The sequence below is a fragment of the Triplophysa rosa genome, linkage group LG14, assembly GCF_024868665.1.
Source record: "Triplophysa rosa linkage group LG14, Trosa_1v2, whole genome shotgun sequence".
Classification (NCBI taxonomy): domain Eukaryota; kingdom Metazoa; phylum Chordata; class Actinopteri; order Cypriniformes; family Nemacheilidae; genus Triplophysa; species Triplophysa rosa.
In genome coordinates, this window is record NC_079903.1 from 16,720,509 (window position 1) to 16,740,037 (window position 19,529).

Here is a 19,529-nt window from a genome sequence, read left to right on the forward strand (position 1 = left end):
GCTAATCCTTGCTAGTCTAATTCAGAAACAACCTTCATTGCCCCCCATCTCCAGGGGTGTTAAACAGTCAGTGTAGGTAGAGACTCTGACGCAAACACAGCCTGACGTGCCGGTTTTAGCTCTGGCCCTTCTGACAGGAAGTGTGTATTACCGGATCAGACACTGCGGTTATTTAAGGTGGAAGGAGAAGAATCTGTGCAGAGGGTCGGAAAAGAGGACAGCCTGTGTAGATTCAGTTGAAAAATCAAAGTAACTGAGAATGGAGAGCTGTGTGGCACTGCCAAAAACTCTCAAATCACAGTATCCTCACCGAAGGTTAAAAAGCAGATTTTCATATCGTTCTGTGACCTCAAATAAATTTGTCTTAGATCAACAATGTGTAGTCCCTCATAAAAATGGTGCTCATGATTCCTTGCGTTTGCTAAGAGCGCCTTTCATCTTTCGAAACTCACTTTCGACAGTCCATTAATTATTGATGCTATTGAATAAGATGTAAATTGTCAAACATCTCCACACATTGAGTCCCAGTACCAGACTGTTTTTTTGGCTGTGCCAGACAATGTTTAACAGTGTTGAGTATGACATGTGACTCACCTTGCACCCTTGTTTCTGAAGATCTTGCTTTTGACTTTAGTCAAAGTCCCTTTAAGGCAGGTCAGTCCACTCTGTGGCCATCTTGGTTTTACCACTTTCATCCAAATACAAAAACACATCTTGAAAACTGTCAAGATTACGTTTCAGTTATGGGTGGGAATAAGGATGTTACTGTTTTTTATGAAAATCTGAGTAGTTTTACAGTTTATATTTATTTTTATTTAGTGTATTTCCAATTGTTTCTGATTAATCAACTTTGGATCTTTATGCATTCTATTTTTGTATTTTTTTTCTGCTGCTTTGGTCTGTATAGACTCCTGTCAATACAGAACTATGATGCCAGTACTGTGTTCTTCATGGATTCAAATGCCCTCGACATGATTTTAAATTGGTTGTTAAAGTCACCATGAAACGGAAGTAGTGTAGAGAGGTCTATTTGAAGGAGGAGGAGGTTAACGTTTTTGATTAAAGATTATGAGGATGCATGAATAAAAAAATTAAGTGCATAGATAAGTAACTTAAAACACTACAATATTCCATAAAAAAAATATTTTTTGATTTTGATTTCATGCCGTCTTTAGGTGGCGACCCAACACAGTACCAAAACTGTTTATTGTACATGCTTGTGTTTCATGCGCTCAACAGCCAATAATTCACTACAAAAACACATTGTGGTTGACATTAAACCAGATTTAGCTTTGTTGCTAGTTAACACACATTTAATGTATTTTGGTCCAGGTTTTATATGGTTTTGTTTGTGGTTTTCTGGGATGAGAGAACATCATGCAAACTGTTCACATTGGCATCTGCCTAATTTCTATGACTTTTACCAGTGGCAGATGAATTTGTGGAAAAATACCATAGAATTCAATTTGACACGCAGCCTTTGATGTCAACCACAATAAATGTTAACTAGCCTCTTAATTTTCCTGTCATAACTATGCACCAGTGTCATAAATAGTTTTTTTAAGGAAGAGAATGTTTGCACTGGATTTGACGTTTTTTTGGCATAAGTTGATGATAGGCTTATTTGTTGTGCTGTCCTGAATTTGCCCATGTATTTAGTTAGCCGTATTGTTATTATTGGCATTCAGAGTGTTTTTCTGCTGTCTGCGACCCTTCAAAACAAACTTATGAGTCATTTATGGGTCACGACCCACCATTGCACTGAATTGTGCAGAAATCTGAAGTGCCGTTCTGAGTGCACAGAACAGAGACTTCTGTTTTCTAACGAGTTGTGTTTTGAGAGAAAAACTTCACAATTTTACAATCATAGTATAGACTCCAGGGCTGTCAGCACTGTGCTGTGTGCCTTCACGCTCGCAAAGCGCTGAGCAATTTACCAAACACTTAGAAGACCATTTCTTTAGCTACAGTATGAAAAAGCAGAACTGTTTTCTTCTCTGAATTGGTTGAAAGACTGTATTTGTTGTCTCGAAGCCCTGCATGTTTGGCCGCTTCGAAAATACATCCTCACTGTGTGTTTGCCAGCGCCCTGAAATCTTGTTGGGTTTCTAAATATAGACGATTCATTAAACATGCCATTGTCTGGCTGTACAGTATGTGAATATGGTTGATGTTGAATTATTAAAGAATGGCTGGCCTCCGATTACAGGCTGATCTCTATAGGTTTTGCACAAATTCAAACATTCCTCCTGAGACAAAAACGTGTGATTACAAGAAAGGCATTTTATCGCGAGATACGCTTCAGCGAGAATCGACCCAGGCTGTTTAAGTACGATTTGTGACACGGCTCGCCTTCCCGTGCTTTGGGCGAGATTTTCATCAGCCCGTTGTTGTTTGCACTGACTGTTATTATATTGATACAAAACGGGGCAATTTGTCTGTGATACAGATCTGCATGAATTAGCCGAGCAGAATTAATATTCGTTGAGACAAGAATTCAGCTCTTGTAGTATTCATGAGATGATTCGCTCAATCAAGACGTTTTTACAGCACTGAGTTTTTTCTCAACGGTATTTGTTTACGTTGAGAAAGTTCACATTTCACCTTGAGCTGGCATCCAAGAAGTTATTTTATAATCTCGTAGACCAAGTTTGCAAGTTCTTGTTTCCATGAAAACCATGTAATTGTATAATTGCACAGTGGATGGCCTATTAGTTTGTTGGTCAATGAACATGCTGGAAGACAAATGCAACTTGGAAACTATTTTGGTAGGGGGACAAATTTAAATTTAATTAAAATGTATATATAGAAAATCTAATATATATTTTAGAAAATCTTTTTTTATGCATCTTTACTTTTCAAACAAAGCAAAGATAACGGGTGGCAATGGGAGAGGTTTGCGTGTGACTATGTATACTGTAAATCTTGCACATATTTCAAAATTTACTCCTGTATGACTTGAATAAAAACAAGTCTACAGAAAGCTGCAGAATAAAATGCTATGGGCAATTCTATGCAACGTTTTCACCGTACCAATAGGTTAGATGTCAATATTTGATGAGTTGTTTAACCATTTTTTATGTTTTTCCATAGTCAAATAAGTGAATTGTCACATCCATAACGGTCCATATTCCTCATAAATGTGCACATTCTAAAAAGAGTTAACCCTTCTCTGTTTATTGGGTATTATTGCTTCTGGTTTGCACATTTTAATTCACAGAAATCCTACAGAGTATGTTGTTGTTCTAAAACACCTTTTTGTCACATCCATAACGCATTAATATTTTCTTTCTTTTAAAATAGAAAAGTCGTGCGTAGACTTTAGTATTTTTTTGTAAAATATAAACAGATGTTTCAATATACTCATAGTAAATACATTTTCGGAAAATTTATATCTCAAGTTTTGACTGAAAATTGATAACGCTGGAATTGCTCCTAAACATTTTCTTCCAGATTGATCAACAGTCCTTAGTCTACTAGTCCCAAAGAAATTGTCCAGTGTACTCTGGAAGACCTTAAAGGGATACTTCAGGCTTGAATAAAAATTTCCCCATGTTTTACTTACCCTCAAGGCATCCTAAGTGAATGTGACTTTCTTCTTGAAGAACAATGCAGTCGGAGTTGTAATACCATGTATACTTTTACTTCCAAGCGTATAATGGGAGTGAATGGGAGGTAACAAAGCTCTTCTCAAGTGAATCGATGCGTTTATTTAAGAGAAATATCCATATTGACAACGTTATTAACCATAATGTCTAACATCCGCTGCAGGCGAACGAGAGGCTTGTTTTTCTGCTACATGATGGTGTCGAAAGCACCCGCCCAGAGGAGGGGGGTTTCTATTGGCTGAAAACGAAAAATGCTGTGTTCGTCACAGGAACTTACGATTACGCCTGCATCATTTGCCGGAAAAACAATCTTTGTTCTTTGATCGATGGATGCACTTTTTGGAGCTTCAAAAAACTGCCCCCCATTCACACCCATTCTACCGCTTGGACGTAAAAGTATAAATGGTATTATAACTCCGACTGCTTTATTCTTCAAGAAGAAAATCATATTCAGTCAGCCGGATGGAAGAGGGGTGGGGTGCACAGTAACTCATTAGCATTTAAGGAGATATATACTCCAAAACGGGTTGCTGTGAGTATAGGTGTTTTGACAAGGCAAAAAGTGTGTAGTTTACACAACCATTGAGTGTTTTTAAGCAAAATATGTTACAGATATTTCACGAAGACCCTAATAAATCATGCCGACTTGTTGAAAATGTTCATCCAATGAGCCCTTTAAATCAACCCTCACTCAAGTCAAACATGTTAAAAAGGGATATTTTTATAGAGGACATCTGCATGTGATCTTTGAGAAAGAAAAAAACATGTTTGAAGTACTTAGGTAATCTTTATCCTTTCAAAAGCTTCTCATCTGTGAATAGCCAGTGATTAAAAGTGGAAAAGGAGAGACGGAAGGAGAAAGAGAGGGAGATATGTCTATTTTAGATGTCTTGTTCTGCTATCTCCAGGAAGTGCTTTATGTGTGTGTGTGTGTGTGTGTGTGTGTGTGTGTGTGTGTGTGTGTGTCCGTGTTCTGAAGAGTTGCCGGGAGAGCTCGGGTGCAGGCGTCAGGCGGGCTCACATGGCCCATGTTGTCGTTTTCTCTGGCACCTGGAGACAGCGGGGGAGGGGGGTTTCAACAGAGCTGCTGACATGGCTTTAATGAGTTAAATTACAATCCCCTCCCATGCACTTCACTCCTGTTGCTCTGTAAACAGTCAGTAAACCTACAATAATCTACAATTTTTGTACATTTTTCAATTTTATGAAATTAAATTTAATTGTATTTATTCAAATATGAATTTTGTTAAACATTAAAAACATTATTTCTATTGAACATTAACGCTTTTTTAGGAGCGTTTTCCCAAACACTCCCCTTGTCTCCCCTTGGTTGGACAAACAGATTGTCCTGACTCAAGGTTAGTTCGTTGTATTGGACAGGTCAGGACGCTTGATCAAACGTAGCAATATTTTAATAGCGTCGCAGTGTTTATGCAGTGTTTACATTTTAAAATTCAAACTATTATTGAATGTGCAATAACAATGTTCGATTTACTTACAGAAATGTTTAAATATACTTAAAAACATGTTCAGGATGGGGTGTCACAACGAACTGGTATTGACAATAATTATGATATTTAAAACCATCTTACAGATATATTATTGATAATAATAATATTTCTTGATAATATTGTATAAATAATGCTTTTATAATAATATGAAAATAATGTAAATATTTTATATATGAACTGGCCAAAACACACACAAAATAAACGAAATGTAAGTTTAAAGGCGGCAGATATCACCATACCGTAATATTGTTACCGTGATTTTCTACAGCAGAGGCGTAATAAAAAAATGATGTCGTGATATTTGTCTCCTGATTAACAAATTTAAATCCAGCACTGGCCCTACAGGATGCCTAGCGGTTTCGTCAACTTGTACAGGAATCTCTCACATTGGCCCTCGATAATTTCCTGTCCAACTCTATTGCATTGTTTGTCTCAATTTCATTCAGTGTGTTTATCTATACATATCTGTCTTTTCTTTATTGCTCTATTTCTCAAGAAACTTTGTCTCCATTTCCTGCTTCGCCCCTTGTTTTGACACTGAGGAGAGATGACAGTATTTAGCCTTTCAATGTAAGCCTTTTTATCAAAGAAAAACCTCTCTCTCCCTCTCTCTCTCTCTCTCTCTCTTGCTGTTGTCTAATCCAGCTCATGAATCACATGCTTGGACCAGGCAGTGTGTGTGAGAGTGTTTGTGCGTGTCATGGTTCAGGCTCCAGAGACCTTCCCTTCTGTTAATCATTCATTTTGTCGATCAATGTTCTCCTCATACCCTGAATAAACACCTCATTCATTTTTTAATCCTTAATATATTTCAGCCGCTGCTCTGTTCCACTTCATTGCTGTGTGGATTGATATTTCTTTCCCTACGTACACAGAAAACATATCTGGCACTTCTCGTCCCTTGTATCAGGTTGTAGTTATATACAGGGCCGTATGCAGGATTTTGGAAATACAGTATGGAGCGATTTTAGTCTAATTAATTATTCACGCGTAAAACAAGATGCACACATGCGTAAACAGTTTCACATGATTAAAACCTAATTTACGTGCACAAAGTATAAATATACATTTACAAAAAGCAATTCACGTGCGTAAAACAAAACTATTTTCTCATAAAGTACGTTTCGCAAACATACAACTATGCACAAATATTTCGAAAGTTTAAAATGTACACGTTTGTTGTGTTATGTGAATGTGCAAATCGTCACTCACGTGTGAATCGCCTTGGATGTGTGTGTGTGTGTGTGTGTGTGTGTGTGTGTGTGTGTGTGTGTGTGTGTGTGTGTGTGTGTGTGTGTGTGTGTTTTTTGAGACTCTCCTGGCAGCGCAACCCCTCCCACGTGGGTTGTCGTACTCTTTAGCCAATCAGATTCAACCTTACCATTCAACCAATCATAAACGCGGAGCGCACAGGACTCAAGGAAAACGGCTCTGCGCACCTTTTGCGCAGTTTGACTTACTTCCTGTGTTGCCAATTTAGTGATTTTTCAGCCCCCTTAAGCGAGATATTTTCCAAAAGGCGGCTAGCTACAAATCTATGCGCCCATACAAAACAATGTTTCCAAGAACTAGTCATTTATTGTCCTTGTTCATTTAAAACATACAAACAATGAACATACAAACATGAGCACATCTCATCTATCAAGCACAGTTTGTTACCCAGACGGATTTTAGCAGTTCAGTGGAAGTGACTGCTGGTTGTGTAGTTTTTAAGTGGTCATGTTCACTCACTATTTCATACTTTTTTTCTACAAAATAAGTTAATAAAAACAGATTTATTGCGTGGCTGTATTATGTTTTAATACAGCATCACAGCTCAGAGAGTAGATACGAGAGTAGATACGTGTACAAACGAGCTTTTAGTGCTATCACTAGTGCTTCTTGAGTTCTGTGCTCTCCGCGTTTATGATTGGTTTAATGGTAAGGTTGAATCTGATTGGCTAAAGAGTACGACAACCCACGTGGGAGGGGTTGTGCTGCCAGGAGAGTCTCAAAATACACACACACACATCCAAGGCGATTCACACGTGAGTGACGATTTGCACATTCACATAACATGATAAACGCGTACATTTTAAACTTTCGAAATAATAGTCGTATGTTTGCGAAACGTACTTTATGAGAAAATAGTTTTGTTTTACGCACGTGAATTGCTTTTTGTAAATGTATATTTATACTTTGTGCACGTAAATTAGGTTTTATTCATGTGAAACTGTTTACGCATGTGTGTATCTTGTTTTACGCGTGAATAATTAATGAGACTAAAATCGCTTCATAATACAGAGGTCCAAAAACTGAATTTGTCAGAAACAAAAAAAAAGACTTTCTTGATCGACATACAGTAGGCCTACAGTATGTGCATTTTAAAAGGTTTGGAGTGCAAATTACATAACAATTGCTAAAACCATCTCTGTCTTTTCATGTTCATCAGTAATGAAAGTAAACACATGGTCAATTGATATTTTTATACAAATACTACCAGATTGAAATACAACCCGTCTTTCATGAAGGATCATAATGCATTTGGGTTTGAAATTATATAAAGGTAAGAGGTTTCCATTTTTGAGTGTACTGTCCCTTTAACTTTTTTGTGTAGCTACAGAAGTTGCAGACACTTAGGTTGTTATTAAAAATAGGTCAACTTAAAAAAATATACAAACAGAATTAAAGAACGAGAATTTGTTTAAAAGTGATGCATTTGAATTATTTACAAATCATATAGTTGTTTTAATAGGCTAACCACAACCTATAAACACACCTGAGTCAAAGCCACGCAGTTTAGCATGAACTAGTGGAGGTCTGGTAATGTTTTTGTCGCGTCATACTGACATTAAACACGTAAATGATATGTTTTCGGCATTTTGTAGTTTGGATTACTGGATATTACAATCGGTCGTTTACTCAGGTTTGTTGTTTAAATGTTGACGCGCGTCAAGCACGCTCTAAACGAGAGTATAAACTCTCGGGCGCTCTGAAAAGAGGAAGAAAGTGTTCAGTGTTTTGCACGCATTTTGTAGACGCAACATGTGAATGGCCGCTAACATTTCTATAAAACATTAAACAGTTAGCTACTTACATCGCGCTCTTTCACAGTAGAAACTGAACTCGAGCTTGACTTCTGTCAATAGCAATTCACGCCTTCTTTCATTTGATTGGAAAGTAATCCTCGCCTTTCTTCATTTGATTGGCCAACTCAATCAGATTGACACTTAAGAGCGCTGTTAAACAGCTGAGGTAGATCAGATCTGAGATCTGAGGCGTTTTCTACTAAATTGGCATTTTTTTCACGTCAGGTCTGGACCTCGGGGACCTCAATGGTGTGTACGGCCATGGTTATATAGTCTCTTTCTCATGTAGGTTTATGTTTACAGGACATACTATACACATAAATGAGATTTATATCACATTTTGACTGTACTGTAGCTAAATGTTTTTGAGGTTAAGATCACCTCAAGTAAACCAGTGATTAAATGAATAAGAATTAAATTATTTTCTGTATCAGACTGTGTCTCTTGTAGACAATGGCTCTACATGACTGCGTGATTTTTTCAACACGCTTAGTTATATTGTAATATCTTCAGAATGTTGTACAGTTGTGTTACTCGCTGAAGTGAGATAAAACATTTGTGCGGGTTTGCGTGAGCGTGAGTTGTTTTTCACTGGGAATGTTCCATTCTGTTTCAGATGTAGTGTATAGGGACACACTTATTTGTGCACAGTTATCGTACCTCTGAGGTTTAGGTTGAGACGATTTATTGTGAGACAAAAACAGCTTAAGCATTTTGTGTCGGAGAAAAGCTTAAGTGAGTTGAATAGTTCACTCATAGTCATGAGTTCCAAGCCTGTATGCGGGGAACCAAAAAGGAGAGAAAAAAACCCCTAATAGTCTAATAAAAGCAGTACATATGGTATATATATTGTTAAAATGGCCTGTGTAAAAATGCACTGCATTTATTTATTTGACATTACGGTTTTGCTACAACTTTAAATGTATTCATATCTATTTATTTGAAATAAAAATTGAGCTTCTCATAAAAAGGGGATGACAAAAATGTTCACAAATGTTCACATTCACGTCATTTATGCGGGTTCTTTAGCGTTTACCTTTTTATCAACAGATTATCTCTCGCTTCTTTTTTTTTGATGGAAGTAAAAAAACACTCATTGATTAGAGCAAAGCATATTGAATATTTATGATGTTTATGGTAATTTTGCTGTTGCTATAAAATATCTCATATAGAGGTTCATAGTTTTCCTTATTTTACGACTTGAGTGAGGTATGAGCAATGTTTTAAGATATATTTAAATTTATGTATTACATTCTTTTATATTTTATATTATAAATGTATATTATTTTTATATTGTTTTCAATTGATCAAATAAATAAATTATTTATAAATACATTTATTTATTGATAATTAGTGTTAGGATTTGTTTTTATCTATAAAAACTAAAAATGTATACTGCTTTCTTTTATTATTTATTGTTATATTGGTGAATGAAAAAATAATTCCTGATTCTTTTGTTTAATTTAATGAAAAACACTGTGGAAAACATACGTTGATTGTTTATAGGAAGAACCCTTACAGAAGAGACACATGAATTTCACACGTTTTTTACATGTTTTTCGCATATGATCACATGTATACAACATGTGTTTAACATGTGCAAAAAAACATGTGAAATGTGTGTTTTTGGAACATTTTGGTCTGAATTCCATGTGAATTCCCATGTGAAACACATAGGATAACATGTAAAAACCCATGGGATGACATGTGCAACATGTGGTGACATGTGAAGAACATGTGATCACATTTGGAGACATGTCACACGTTATCCCATGGGTTTTTACATGTTATCCCATGGGTTTCACATGGGAATTCACATGGAATTCAGACCAAAATGTTCCAAAAACACACATTTCACATGTGATCACATGTGTTTTTTGCACATGTGAATTTCGTGTGTCTTTTCTGTAAGGGAACAGGTGGATATTTTAAATCTATATTGCTAAAACAACTGATGAAAAAGTTTCACATTCAGAGTTTTTAGTCATACTTCTTCCAGCCTTATCACTAATCCCTCATTTTTTCTCCTCAGGTCGGTGACAGACCCCAGAGATGGCAAACGGGTGGCCCTTAAAAAGATGCCCAACGTCTTCCAAAACCTTGTCTCCTGCAAGAGGGTTTTCCGCGAGCTGAAGATGCTCTGTTTCTTCAAACACGATAACGTGAGCCCCATCAATCCCCTAACTTCAGTGTTATCTATCTCTCGCTATGTACGTGCCGTCCCCATGGTGCCGTCAGCCGGAGCCCCCTTGCTGGCTCTCCCCGGGCTGCTGGTGTCTGGGAAACAATGTCATGTGAAGGCTGGTGTCAGGGCCCACGTTCACTGGCGTCACAGCTGACCTATGCCACTGTGTCTTTGTTCCTCTGCAGGTGCTGTCAGCTCTGGATATTCTTCAACCTCCACACATTGACTACTTCGAGGAAATGTATCCTAAACAGAGAAATACTCTAGCAGCAGCTGTCAAAAAAAGAAATCTCTTTTTGTTTGTGTTGTTACCCTGCTAATGCAGTGAAACTGGATAGGGCTGTTTATAGTGATGCACTCGTATAGAAATCTCTATACTGGTAGATGGTTAGTATTTATGACTAACCCATGCGATGACTGTTATTATAAAGCATGTGACTTGTGAAAAGTGGGTGTTCCCTACTACTTCCCGCCTCGAAACCTACATGAAGACAGTGTGTCTTACGCTTTGATGTAAGATGGATGAAGATGGAAATTTTAAACAGATTGATAAAAAGGAAGTTAATGGGTTCGATTTGACCTAAGGCTATAGTCTCCAATTTTAGACACCTGATATCAAGCATAAAAATGAATTGCTTTTTAAATGAATTAATTAAGAATGAATTATACAAAATGTTTTAGTAGATTGTTTCATACTTTTATAAATTGACATAGAAAGTCACTTCTGGCACATGTAGCAAAGAACTAATTTAGCACCGTTATTGGTTGATGTGGTCATGTATTTATTGCACCCATAGTGTTTTGTTTTTGCTGGGGACATTAAAGGGATAGTTCACCTAAAAATAAAAATGATGTCATCATTGAATTCAGATTTGTGTCCTTTGAAACCTGTATATGACTCAGTGGAACATGAAAGAAGACATTTTAAAAACAACTTAGTGGTTTTGTTACCACACACTGGAAGTCAGTGGGGTCCAGTGATGTTTGGCTACCAACATTATTTAACATATCATCTTTTGTGTTCTCCAGAAGAAAGAAAGTGATACAGGTTTGGAATGACATGAGAGTGAGTAAATTATAAAATAATATATTTTTGGTTGAACTATGTCTGATCATAATGACTGTACAAATGGAAAAAAAACGACTGTGACTTTTTTTAAACATCATTTTCAATCCAAGGCAATATAGCTGAGACATTCTCAGATTTCTGCCCAGCTCAAAAACGGTTTGCAAATTGCAAGCGGCAGTAGAAACAATAGCTTATAGATTACAGAGCTCCAGTGCTGAAGGGGCATTTCATGTCTTGGTTTATGGCTCGTTTTAAATTGCTGCCATATTCTTTTCCCTTTGGTTGCTAAAGTAGGATGAAATTATTGTTTGAGAGGTGATGGCGTGCTGTATGTAAGTGTTTTTGTGGCAGCAGGTTTGTAGGAGGCTGGTCTTATCATTCAGGATCACTCTCTGGTTATCACAGGTACAGGGTGAATGGAGGGCCACTTAACCGCTTTGTCTTGTTTGCTATTCCCTGTTTCTCTTTCCATTGCTTAATGGTTTTTGTTCTAGTGGAATATAATATTACAGATGGATGTTAAAACAAGCTGACATCGTACTTTTAAAGCCTCATTTTCAAATTACACTTGGATATTTCCTAAATGTGGTCGGCATGACACTAAAGGCATCCCTAGCTTCTTAATAATTCGGTGTATAATTTAATCAGTGGAATTACACGCTTTACCCTTTTTGCCGCTCTCGGCCGGTCACCCGATATGCACTCTCTGTAAGCCACTTTTCACATTTTTTTAAGATCTTTCAAGGGCGTTTTATGATCCGTTTTATGGACAGTCGTCCTCCTAAATTAGCTGGAATTTTAGCTCTTCGACATCAGGAACAAAAAGCCTTTGTGTTAATTAACCGGGAGATTTATCCAGCGCTTTGAATTTTTTTAATCCAGTGTTTGGAATTCTATGAAAGAAACTGAGAATTAGCAAATAATGCGTTGCGAGTTAATCCAGAAAAAAAAGTTCGTACGTGCCAAGCAACATACGTTTTTTAACATCTTAACAATAATTATTTTGGCTGAGAGCACGGTACAATGTAGTGTATTTAATGTGTGGCTGTATTTCCCTAAAATTAGCGTCACAAGTGGGAAAGAAGCCTGCGGATTCAGTCTGTGCCTGTATAATTCTTTATTGTTATTTTTATAGCAGTTTTAGGAAAAAAATACATTTTAAGTTTTGTTTACATTTAAAGTCTGACTTAACCAACCAGCATAATAAGCAATTAAGCGTATATACACACAGGTGCAGAGACAAAAATTCATATCCCACATGATAATGTTCCCCCTTGTTGCCGCTATCTTTGTTCTGCTTAACATATTTATTTGCTCAACAGATTAAACAAAGACTATCTTTCTGCTTTCTCACGGCACATGAGAAACTATGTGCTTTCATTTGAATGGATTAAGAAAGAAAAGATCAATGCATTCCTTGCGGTCGTCGCCTTAGCGTATTGAGCCTTATATTATGGAGACGCCTTGTTTTCTTTAAGCGTGCATAAAATTTGTGTTTCTGAACACACACATTCCCAAACAAAGTGCAGATCTGTCTAATAACATGTTCTAAAAAATCCATGGCCTGGAGCCCGGGGGTCTCGCTGGACCTGTTCAAAAAGGTTATTTCATAGAGCGTGGCGGCTGTGATTCTAGAATCTAGTCTAATTATATCTTTTGCTGAATGGTGTCTTTTTGAGTGACTGATGTGTGAATTGTGCTCGATGCTCCTTGTCATAATGGCTGTTATTTCTTCATCTGACTGCTCACGCTGCCATTTTATATGCATTGCATTTTACCAGACGCCTGCGGGAAAGAGTTTCGGATAATCAGTCATTGTTTTTGTTATAAACACATTTTCTGCCATTGCATAGAAACATTGCTTTGTTTCTCTGCGCGCCTCTTATGTTTACGTTTTCAGGGCTTTCAGAAGATTTTTCTTTTGTTGTGTTGGCGTCTTCCAATTAAAGGCCTCATACGATTAAAATTAGAGAGAAATTAGAGAGGCTTTTAGTCCTTGTTGGCTTAGTGCTATCGTACTTCTAAAGATCGACTAAAAGCTCATTTAACAAGTGCATTAAAGTTTTCAGTTTTTGTCCTGCAAAAACGGCTCGTAAAATATTGACGACTCATCATGCACTTCACATCTTTTGTCCAATCAAATTCTCTGTAGAGTAACAAGCAACAAATCAAAAAAAGTTGATTATTCACAAATATTAGTATGCCCCGCCCTCACATCCTGTTTAGAAAATACATCAACACCGGAAAGAAAACTGTGCTTATTAACCGATTTCACAGGGATTGGATATAAGATTTGTATATGAAGGTAAAGTTTCTCATATAAGTTTTCCAGTATAAAAATATACAAAATGGTCAATAAGTAGGTGTTTCTTTGCCACAGTACGTGTGTGGGTACGTCTGTTCTCATGTATTTGTGTCATAGCCGAGTCCCCGGGGATGAGATGTGCTGGCTTTCCTCTGTCGCTTGCTTTTCTGGAACATAGTCCTGTAGGACGCTGTTGAACACATATAAATGCAAAGGGGAGAGGTTGGTCTGCTCGAGTAATCGACAGATAAATCCGCCCAGTGCTCCGGGTGGGAGGGGGGCGATGAAGCAACTTCAATCTGCTCTTTTTTTTAATTGTTGGTCATGCACACATGCGTCAGATGTATCTTTTGACTTTGTATGATGTCTCACTGGTTTTTATTTAGTTCTTTATGTAGTAATTGTTTTTGCTGGTACAATAGAATCTATGCATCTATACAACAGAATATATCTCTTCCGCGTTTTGTCTCAGCCAGCTCACTTACATCCGGCGCACGTAGCGTCCATAGGGAACAATGATCTTTTTCACTTGGTCGCTTCAAGGTGCACCTAGAATTACGCTCAACGACGTTAAATTATGATAGTCAAATTATCCAAACACTACATCATACACCGACATCCAAAAGGGGAAAGCCTTCAAGCTAAATGTTTCAAGCTACATCCACAAATGAGCCTTAAAACTGACTTTTTCAGAATTAAAACACAAAAAAATCTGAAATGTATGATTATTGGAACGTTAGAACATAAGCGTTGACACAATGGAGGAAGAGTCGGTTCCATTCGAAACTCTTTAAAGGAGTCATATTGCACGGCTAAAACGAATATTATTGTTTGTTTTAGATGTAACGCAATGTGTATACACCATTTAAAGTTTAAAAAACGTATTTTCCACATACCGTGCATGTTTGTATCTCCTCTTTTCCCCGCCTCTCTGAAACGCGCTGATTTTTTACAAAGCTCATCGCTCTGAAAAGCGAGGTGTGCTATGATTGGCCAGTTCACCAGTGCGTAGTGATTGGTCAAATACTGCAAGCATTTCACGGAAATGTAACGCCTCTTACCATATTCGGAACATCAGGTTCCAAAGCAATTGTACTGACAGGCGATACAATGAGATTTACAATTACGCCCACCTTAACTACGTGTATATTTGGGCGGTCTTAGTCAAATCATGTTACGAAGTTACGTAGATTCGCCGGGGTGTGGTGACACGAGGCGTTTCAGGCAAGTCTGGGTGAGCATTCGCTTTTAGATAGAATTCATCTTTTGTTCCCACACTTTCATTTGTGCAATTTTACGTGTCTAATACATGCATGGGCAACTTATAACACCAAAAACACAGAAAAACACGTATTCGCGCCATATGACCCCTTTAAATCGTATTCTTGAGCTCTGATTGCTCACACATACAGTACACAGACAGGAAAGTTGCCCCTTCATGTGTGTCGTGACTCTGTCACATCACCTCCAGTTTCACAGCGGAAACATTTCTCTCTTAGAACTCTGCACGTTCACTGCGACCTCTTTCACAGAGCGAGTGGATCACAGTATTTATAGCAAGAATGGTTATGCTTGGCTTCAGTCACTAGGTGCCAAAGATTCTGAGTAAGCTGCTCGCATGGCTTATTATGCATCAATTGTTAAGTCAACTCAGAAAGTCAAGTGAAGCAACCTTCTCTCAACACATGTCAAGCTTGTTCTTAATTTCACATTCTCCGTCTTTGATATGCTTGTCACGAGGTTGCTCTCTGTAGAGGATGTGGATTTCTCAGTAGTATGTCAAGAAAATCTTTTTAACCACAGACTCTGCTCAAGACTGTTTCGCTTTGTTGCTTGTTGCGTTTAGTTAGAGTGGCTAGGTGATTTTTAGTTTGATAGTTCTGGTGCGAGTAGAATAGGTAGTAATTAAAGGGGGCATGCAACGGTGTTTCATGCATTCTGACTTCATTACAATGTTAAACGTGCTGTCTTGTCATGCTTGACATGGTCAACTTGTCAAAAAATGAGTTGGACTTATGATGTAGTATTTCTGTGCTCGATACACTCCCCCAGTGTCTGTTTAGGTTTTGTAAAGTTTTTTTTGAACATGAAAATCAGTTTCGTAACAACTTTTGTTAGTCCCTTATTGGGCAATTCTCCCAGAAAAGCACGCCCACGGCAAGGCGAAAGCAATAGCCCGCCCACGCATCAACCGACGAGCGATAGGAAGACCCGCTTACCATAATTTTTGGCTGAGCTTCGTCAAGATTGGCTGCACTGTGGGCCTGCAGCTGCAGCTCGTTACTCTTGCGATAGTGAGAGACGTTGAGGTGTGTTTGTTTGTTCACGGCATTTTAGTGGTGGATGTAGGGCTGGGCTGTATAACGGAATATTCCATTACCGCGGAATAAAATTTCAACCATAAGAGATTTTTCTATTCTGTGTATTCCGCGGAATGTAAATAAGTAGGCGTGGTTAACTCGGCGCTCTGCAAGTTGGCCGTTATGATTAGAAAAAAAACTGTTAATCTACCCATAACAAATTAACAAATCAAATATTCTTTTGACCTTCTTTCAGTCTGAAGTTTCATGATCCGCTCAAGTGCTCGTGCAGGGGTGCAGGTATCTGCGCGTGCATATGAAAAAAGCTCATTCTCACGTCTTTCAGAAGTCAGGTTGCTTTGTAAAGCTGTTAATAGTTTTAATAAAGTTTAACTAGGTGAGCCAGGGTGAAACTTGCGAAATGATGCTCGTCGCTTGAGCACTTTTAATAGGAAATTGTTACCGTGAAATATATTGTATCGAAATATATATCGAATGTTACGCATATAAACGGGGGAAACTGATAGATGGCACGGTCCCAGAGCTAAAAGATGTCGGACATGAACCGCACACGGTAAGTGAAACTGAGTCATATGTCTGTGTTTTGTTGGGAATGGGTGCGCACGTGTCCGCCCCCCCATCCCCCCTGAACGCGTCGTATGTTTTCGGAAATAATCGCACAGCTGTATATGTCATTTATAAATGTGATCAAACTAAAGACTCTACGGATATTTGAAGGGTGCGATACTATTCTGTAAGTACTCAAGATTAACATGAGATATGCAGAAACTGTTTTATGGCCAATTTAAGGGATAGTTTGTCCAAAAATGAAAATCTTTTACTCAAATTGTTCCAAACCTGTATTAGTTTCTTTTTTCTGTTGAACACAAAGAAAGATATTTGGAAGAAAGTTTGTATCCAAACAGTTAACAAAACAGGGATACTATTGACTACGATAGTTTTTTCCCAACTATGATAGTCAATAGTGCCCCAGAACTTTTTGGATACAAATTGACTATCATAGGGGCACTATTGACTATAGTTGGGAAAAAAACTATTGTAGCCAATAGTATCCCATAACTGTTTGGATACAAACATTCTTTCTTTGTTTTCAGCAGAACAACAAACTTTGCCAAACAAATACGTATGGAACAACTTGAGGGCGAGTAAATGACGACAGAATTTTCATTTTTAGGTGAACTGTCCCTTTAAAGGACTGTATTGTACCTACTGTATTTACATGTATTTTTATTTATGTATTCAGCAGACTTTGCAGCATATTGTAGGTGGTGTGTATTTTAATAAATTAAATAATTATTACTAAACTAGGAATCATTTATTTTCCTTGGAAGTCGAACCTGAGTCACATGATATGAACTTTTTATATATTTTATTTATCCTATTTGGCGCTGGACTGCTTTAGTCACTTTTAACTGTCATTGTGAAGAAAAAGAGAAAAAATCAACAATGCTCAATTTTTTGCTGCAGTAAAGTACTGTATATATTTTCTGTTCCGTTAAGCGTGCGTCTCTTTAAAAAATCACTGTGGTGACAGCTTTTAGATTTCATTTGTGGGATTAAAACCTATGACCTCTTTTACACACCTGTCCCAGTAACCTGTAACCACTAAGCCACTCGTCACCCATCACTGCAGACAAGTATCAGTGCCCTTAGTGCAGTGACATTTCAAGATGCTTATACAATACTGTATACTGTAAGTATAATATCCACATTCCAATGAGACTATGAGTATTAGCTTAGGCATTTGCAATGGGTGTTTTCTGTGCACGTGTGCCATAGACAGAAGTTTCGTCCCAAATGCAGTATGCTTTCATGCTTGCAGGGTGAGTGTGCTGGATTTTTTGACATGACAATAACATTAGGCATCATTTGTTTTCATTGCCAATGACAGAACTTGCATGGCTTCTTTGGATACACCTTTTTTCCTGTTTTGTTACCATACAGGCGACGATGGAAAAGGTATGTTGTCCTTTTGCTGCCAGGTTTTTTTCGTCTTTCGGTTTCTTGCGTGCCGTGCAGGAGTCTCAAATGTGATCTAGTGTCTGTTGCTGAGGCAGGAAGTTCAGGATGTGAAAGATAAAAGGCTACGATGGCCAATGGGCTGACAGAAGCAAGGTGCGCTGGGTTTAATTACTGAAAAGACTGTAGCAGCAGAATTAGCGGATCCCCCAGGTCTCAGAGCAGGTCAATTAGCACCCAGCAAAGCTGTGAAATACGCCTCTCACCATCTGCATCTGGCAGCGATTACACCTTGCAATTATGCGAGACAACTTTGTGAAAGCCATGTCCGGTCACATCCGCGGCGTAGGCCCCCCTTTATGTGTGTATGATCTGTGTGCAAGGTCAGTGTGAGCCGGGTGCGTGTTTGCAGGTGGGTTTGTGTATGTGTGCGCTAAATGGCATATACATTTTCCTAAAGCAAAAATAATGACTGTGTTAAGGTTTCTGTGGAATACAAAACGTGCTCTTGAAGCAGAGATAAATGAGGGAGACGCTTGAACAATATAATATCTTATTATGTGTTACATTACAAACATATATACTGTGATGCGTTAAGACAGGGCGTGTACGTGTCACCTTGTATGTGCAGGTGTACTCTTGTGTCCTGCTTGTCACCATGGTAACGGTTTAGTAGGTAAAATCCACTTCCTTTCAAAACTCTCTAATGTCAGTTTGGCCGCATTTACACTGCAGTTCTTGATGCTCAATTCCGTTTTTGACTACTGTATATCCAATTTTTTTGACGACCCGCTTACATCTTTTAAAAGTGACACATATCCGATATCTGCGTTTACACTGCACATGGCGAAACAACCCGAGGTAGACGTACTGACCAAAAAAAAGTAAAAACGTAATTCGCCACCGCCGCTTATTTAATAGCCTTTTCATACAGAGATCTCGGAAAATGAACGCATGTGTCCCAGGATTTGTCCCCCAGTGCGCCTTCACACATAAAGACACTTGTTAATGTACTGTAATGTAATGTCATGTGCAGATTTTTTAATCGTGAATGTAGGGATGCCATGGTGACGGAATTTCCCTTGCTGTGTTTTTAGGTTTTATATTTAGCCAAATAGGGCTAAATAAGCTATATTATTTGGGTTATTATTATGTAGCATATATTGTTGTTTTTGTTTTACTTAAATACCTTTTACTTATATATTTATTGGTAAGTGCAGAACAATGACAATAAGAACGAAAAGAATGAAAGGTTCTGAGAGAAGGATTAAGCGCAGCCAGTTTACGAAGATAAATATGAACTGTCAAATTAAATTTTACAGAGCCTCAATACAAATTATAACGGAACGCCGTGGAGTCCTAAAGTAAAAATGAGCTGGCATTTTTGCAACTGCAATATAAAAGGCACAGGATATTACAGCAGCGCATTTTTTATTTATATGACGTACAAAAAAATGTGAACTCAAAAATGACTTAATCGTTAATGTTTTTTAAAGTCTGAGA

The 19,529-nt window shown here is 37.8% G+C and overlaps 1 protein-coding gene across 1 annotated transcript in view; it reads left to right on the forward strand.

Moving 5' to 3' along the window:
* Positions 1–19,529, forward strand: part of nlk2 (nemo-like kinase, type 2) — a 78,013-nt gene that overhangs the window by 25,812 nt on the left and 32,672 nt on the right. Inside the window, exons 2-3 of the mRNA XM_057350583.1 lie at positions 10,220–10,349; positions 10,558–10,613. Of these exons, the coding sequence (XP_057206566.1) occupies positions 10,220–10,349; positions 10,558–10,613 (186 nt within the window). The remainder of the gene's footprint in view (positions 1–10,219; positions 10,350–10,557; positions 10,614–19,529) is intronic.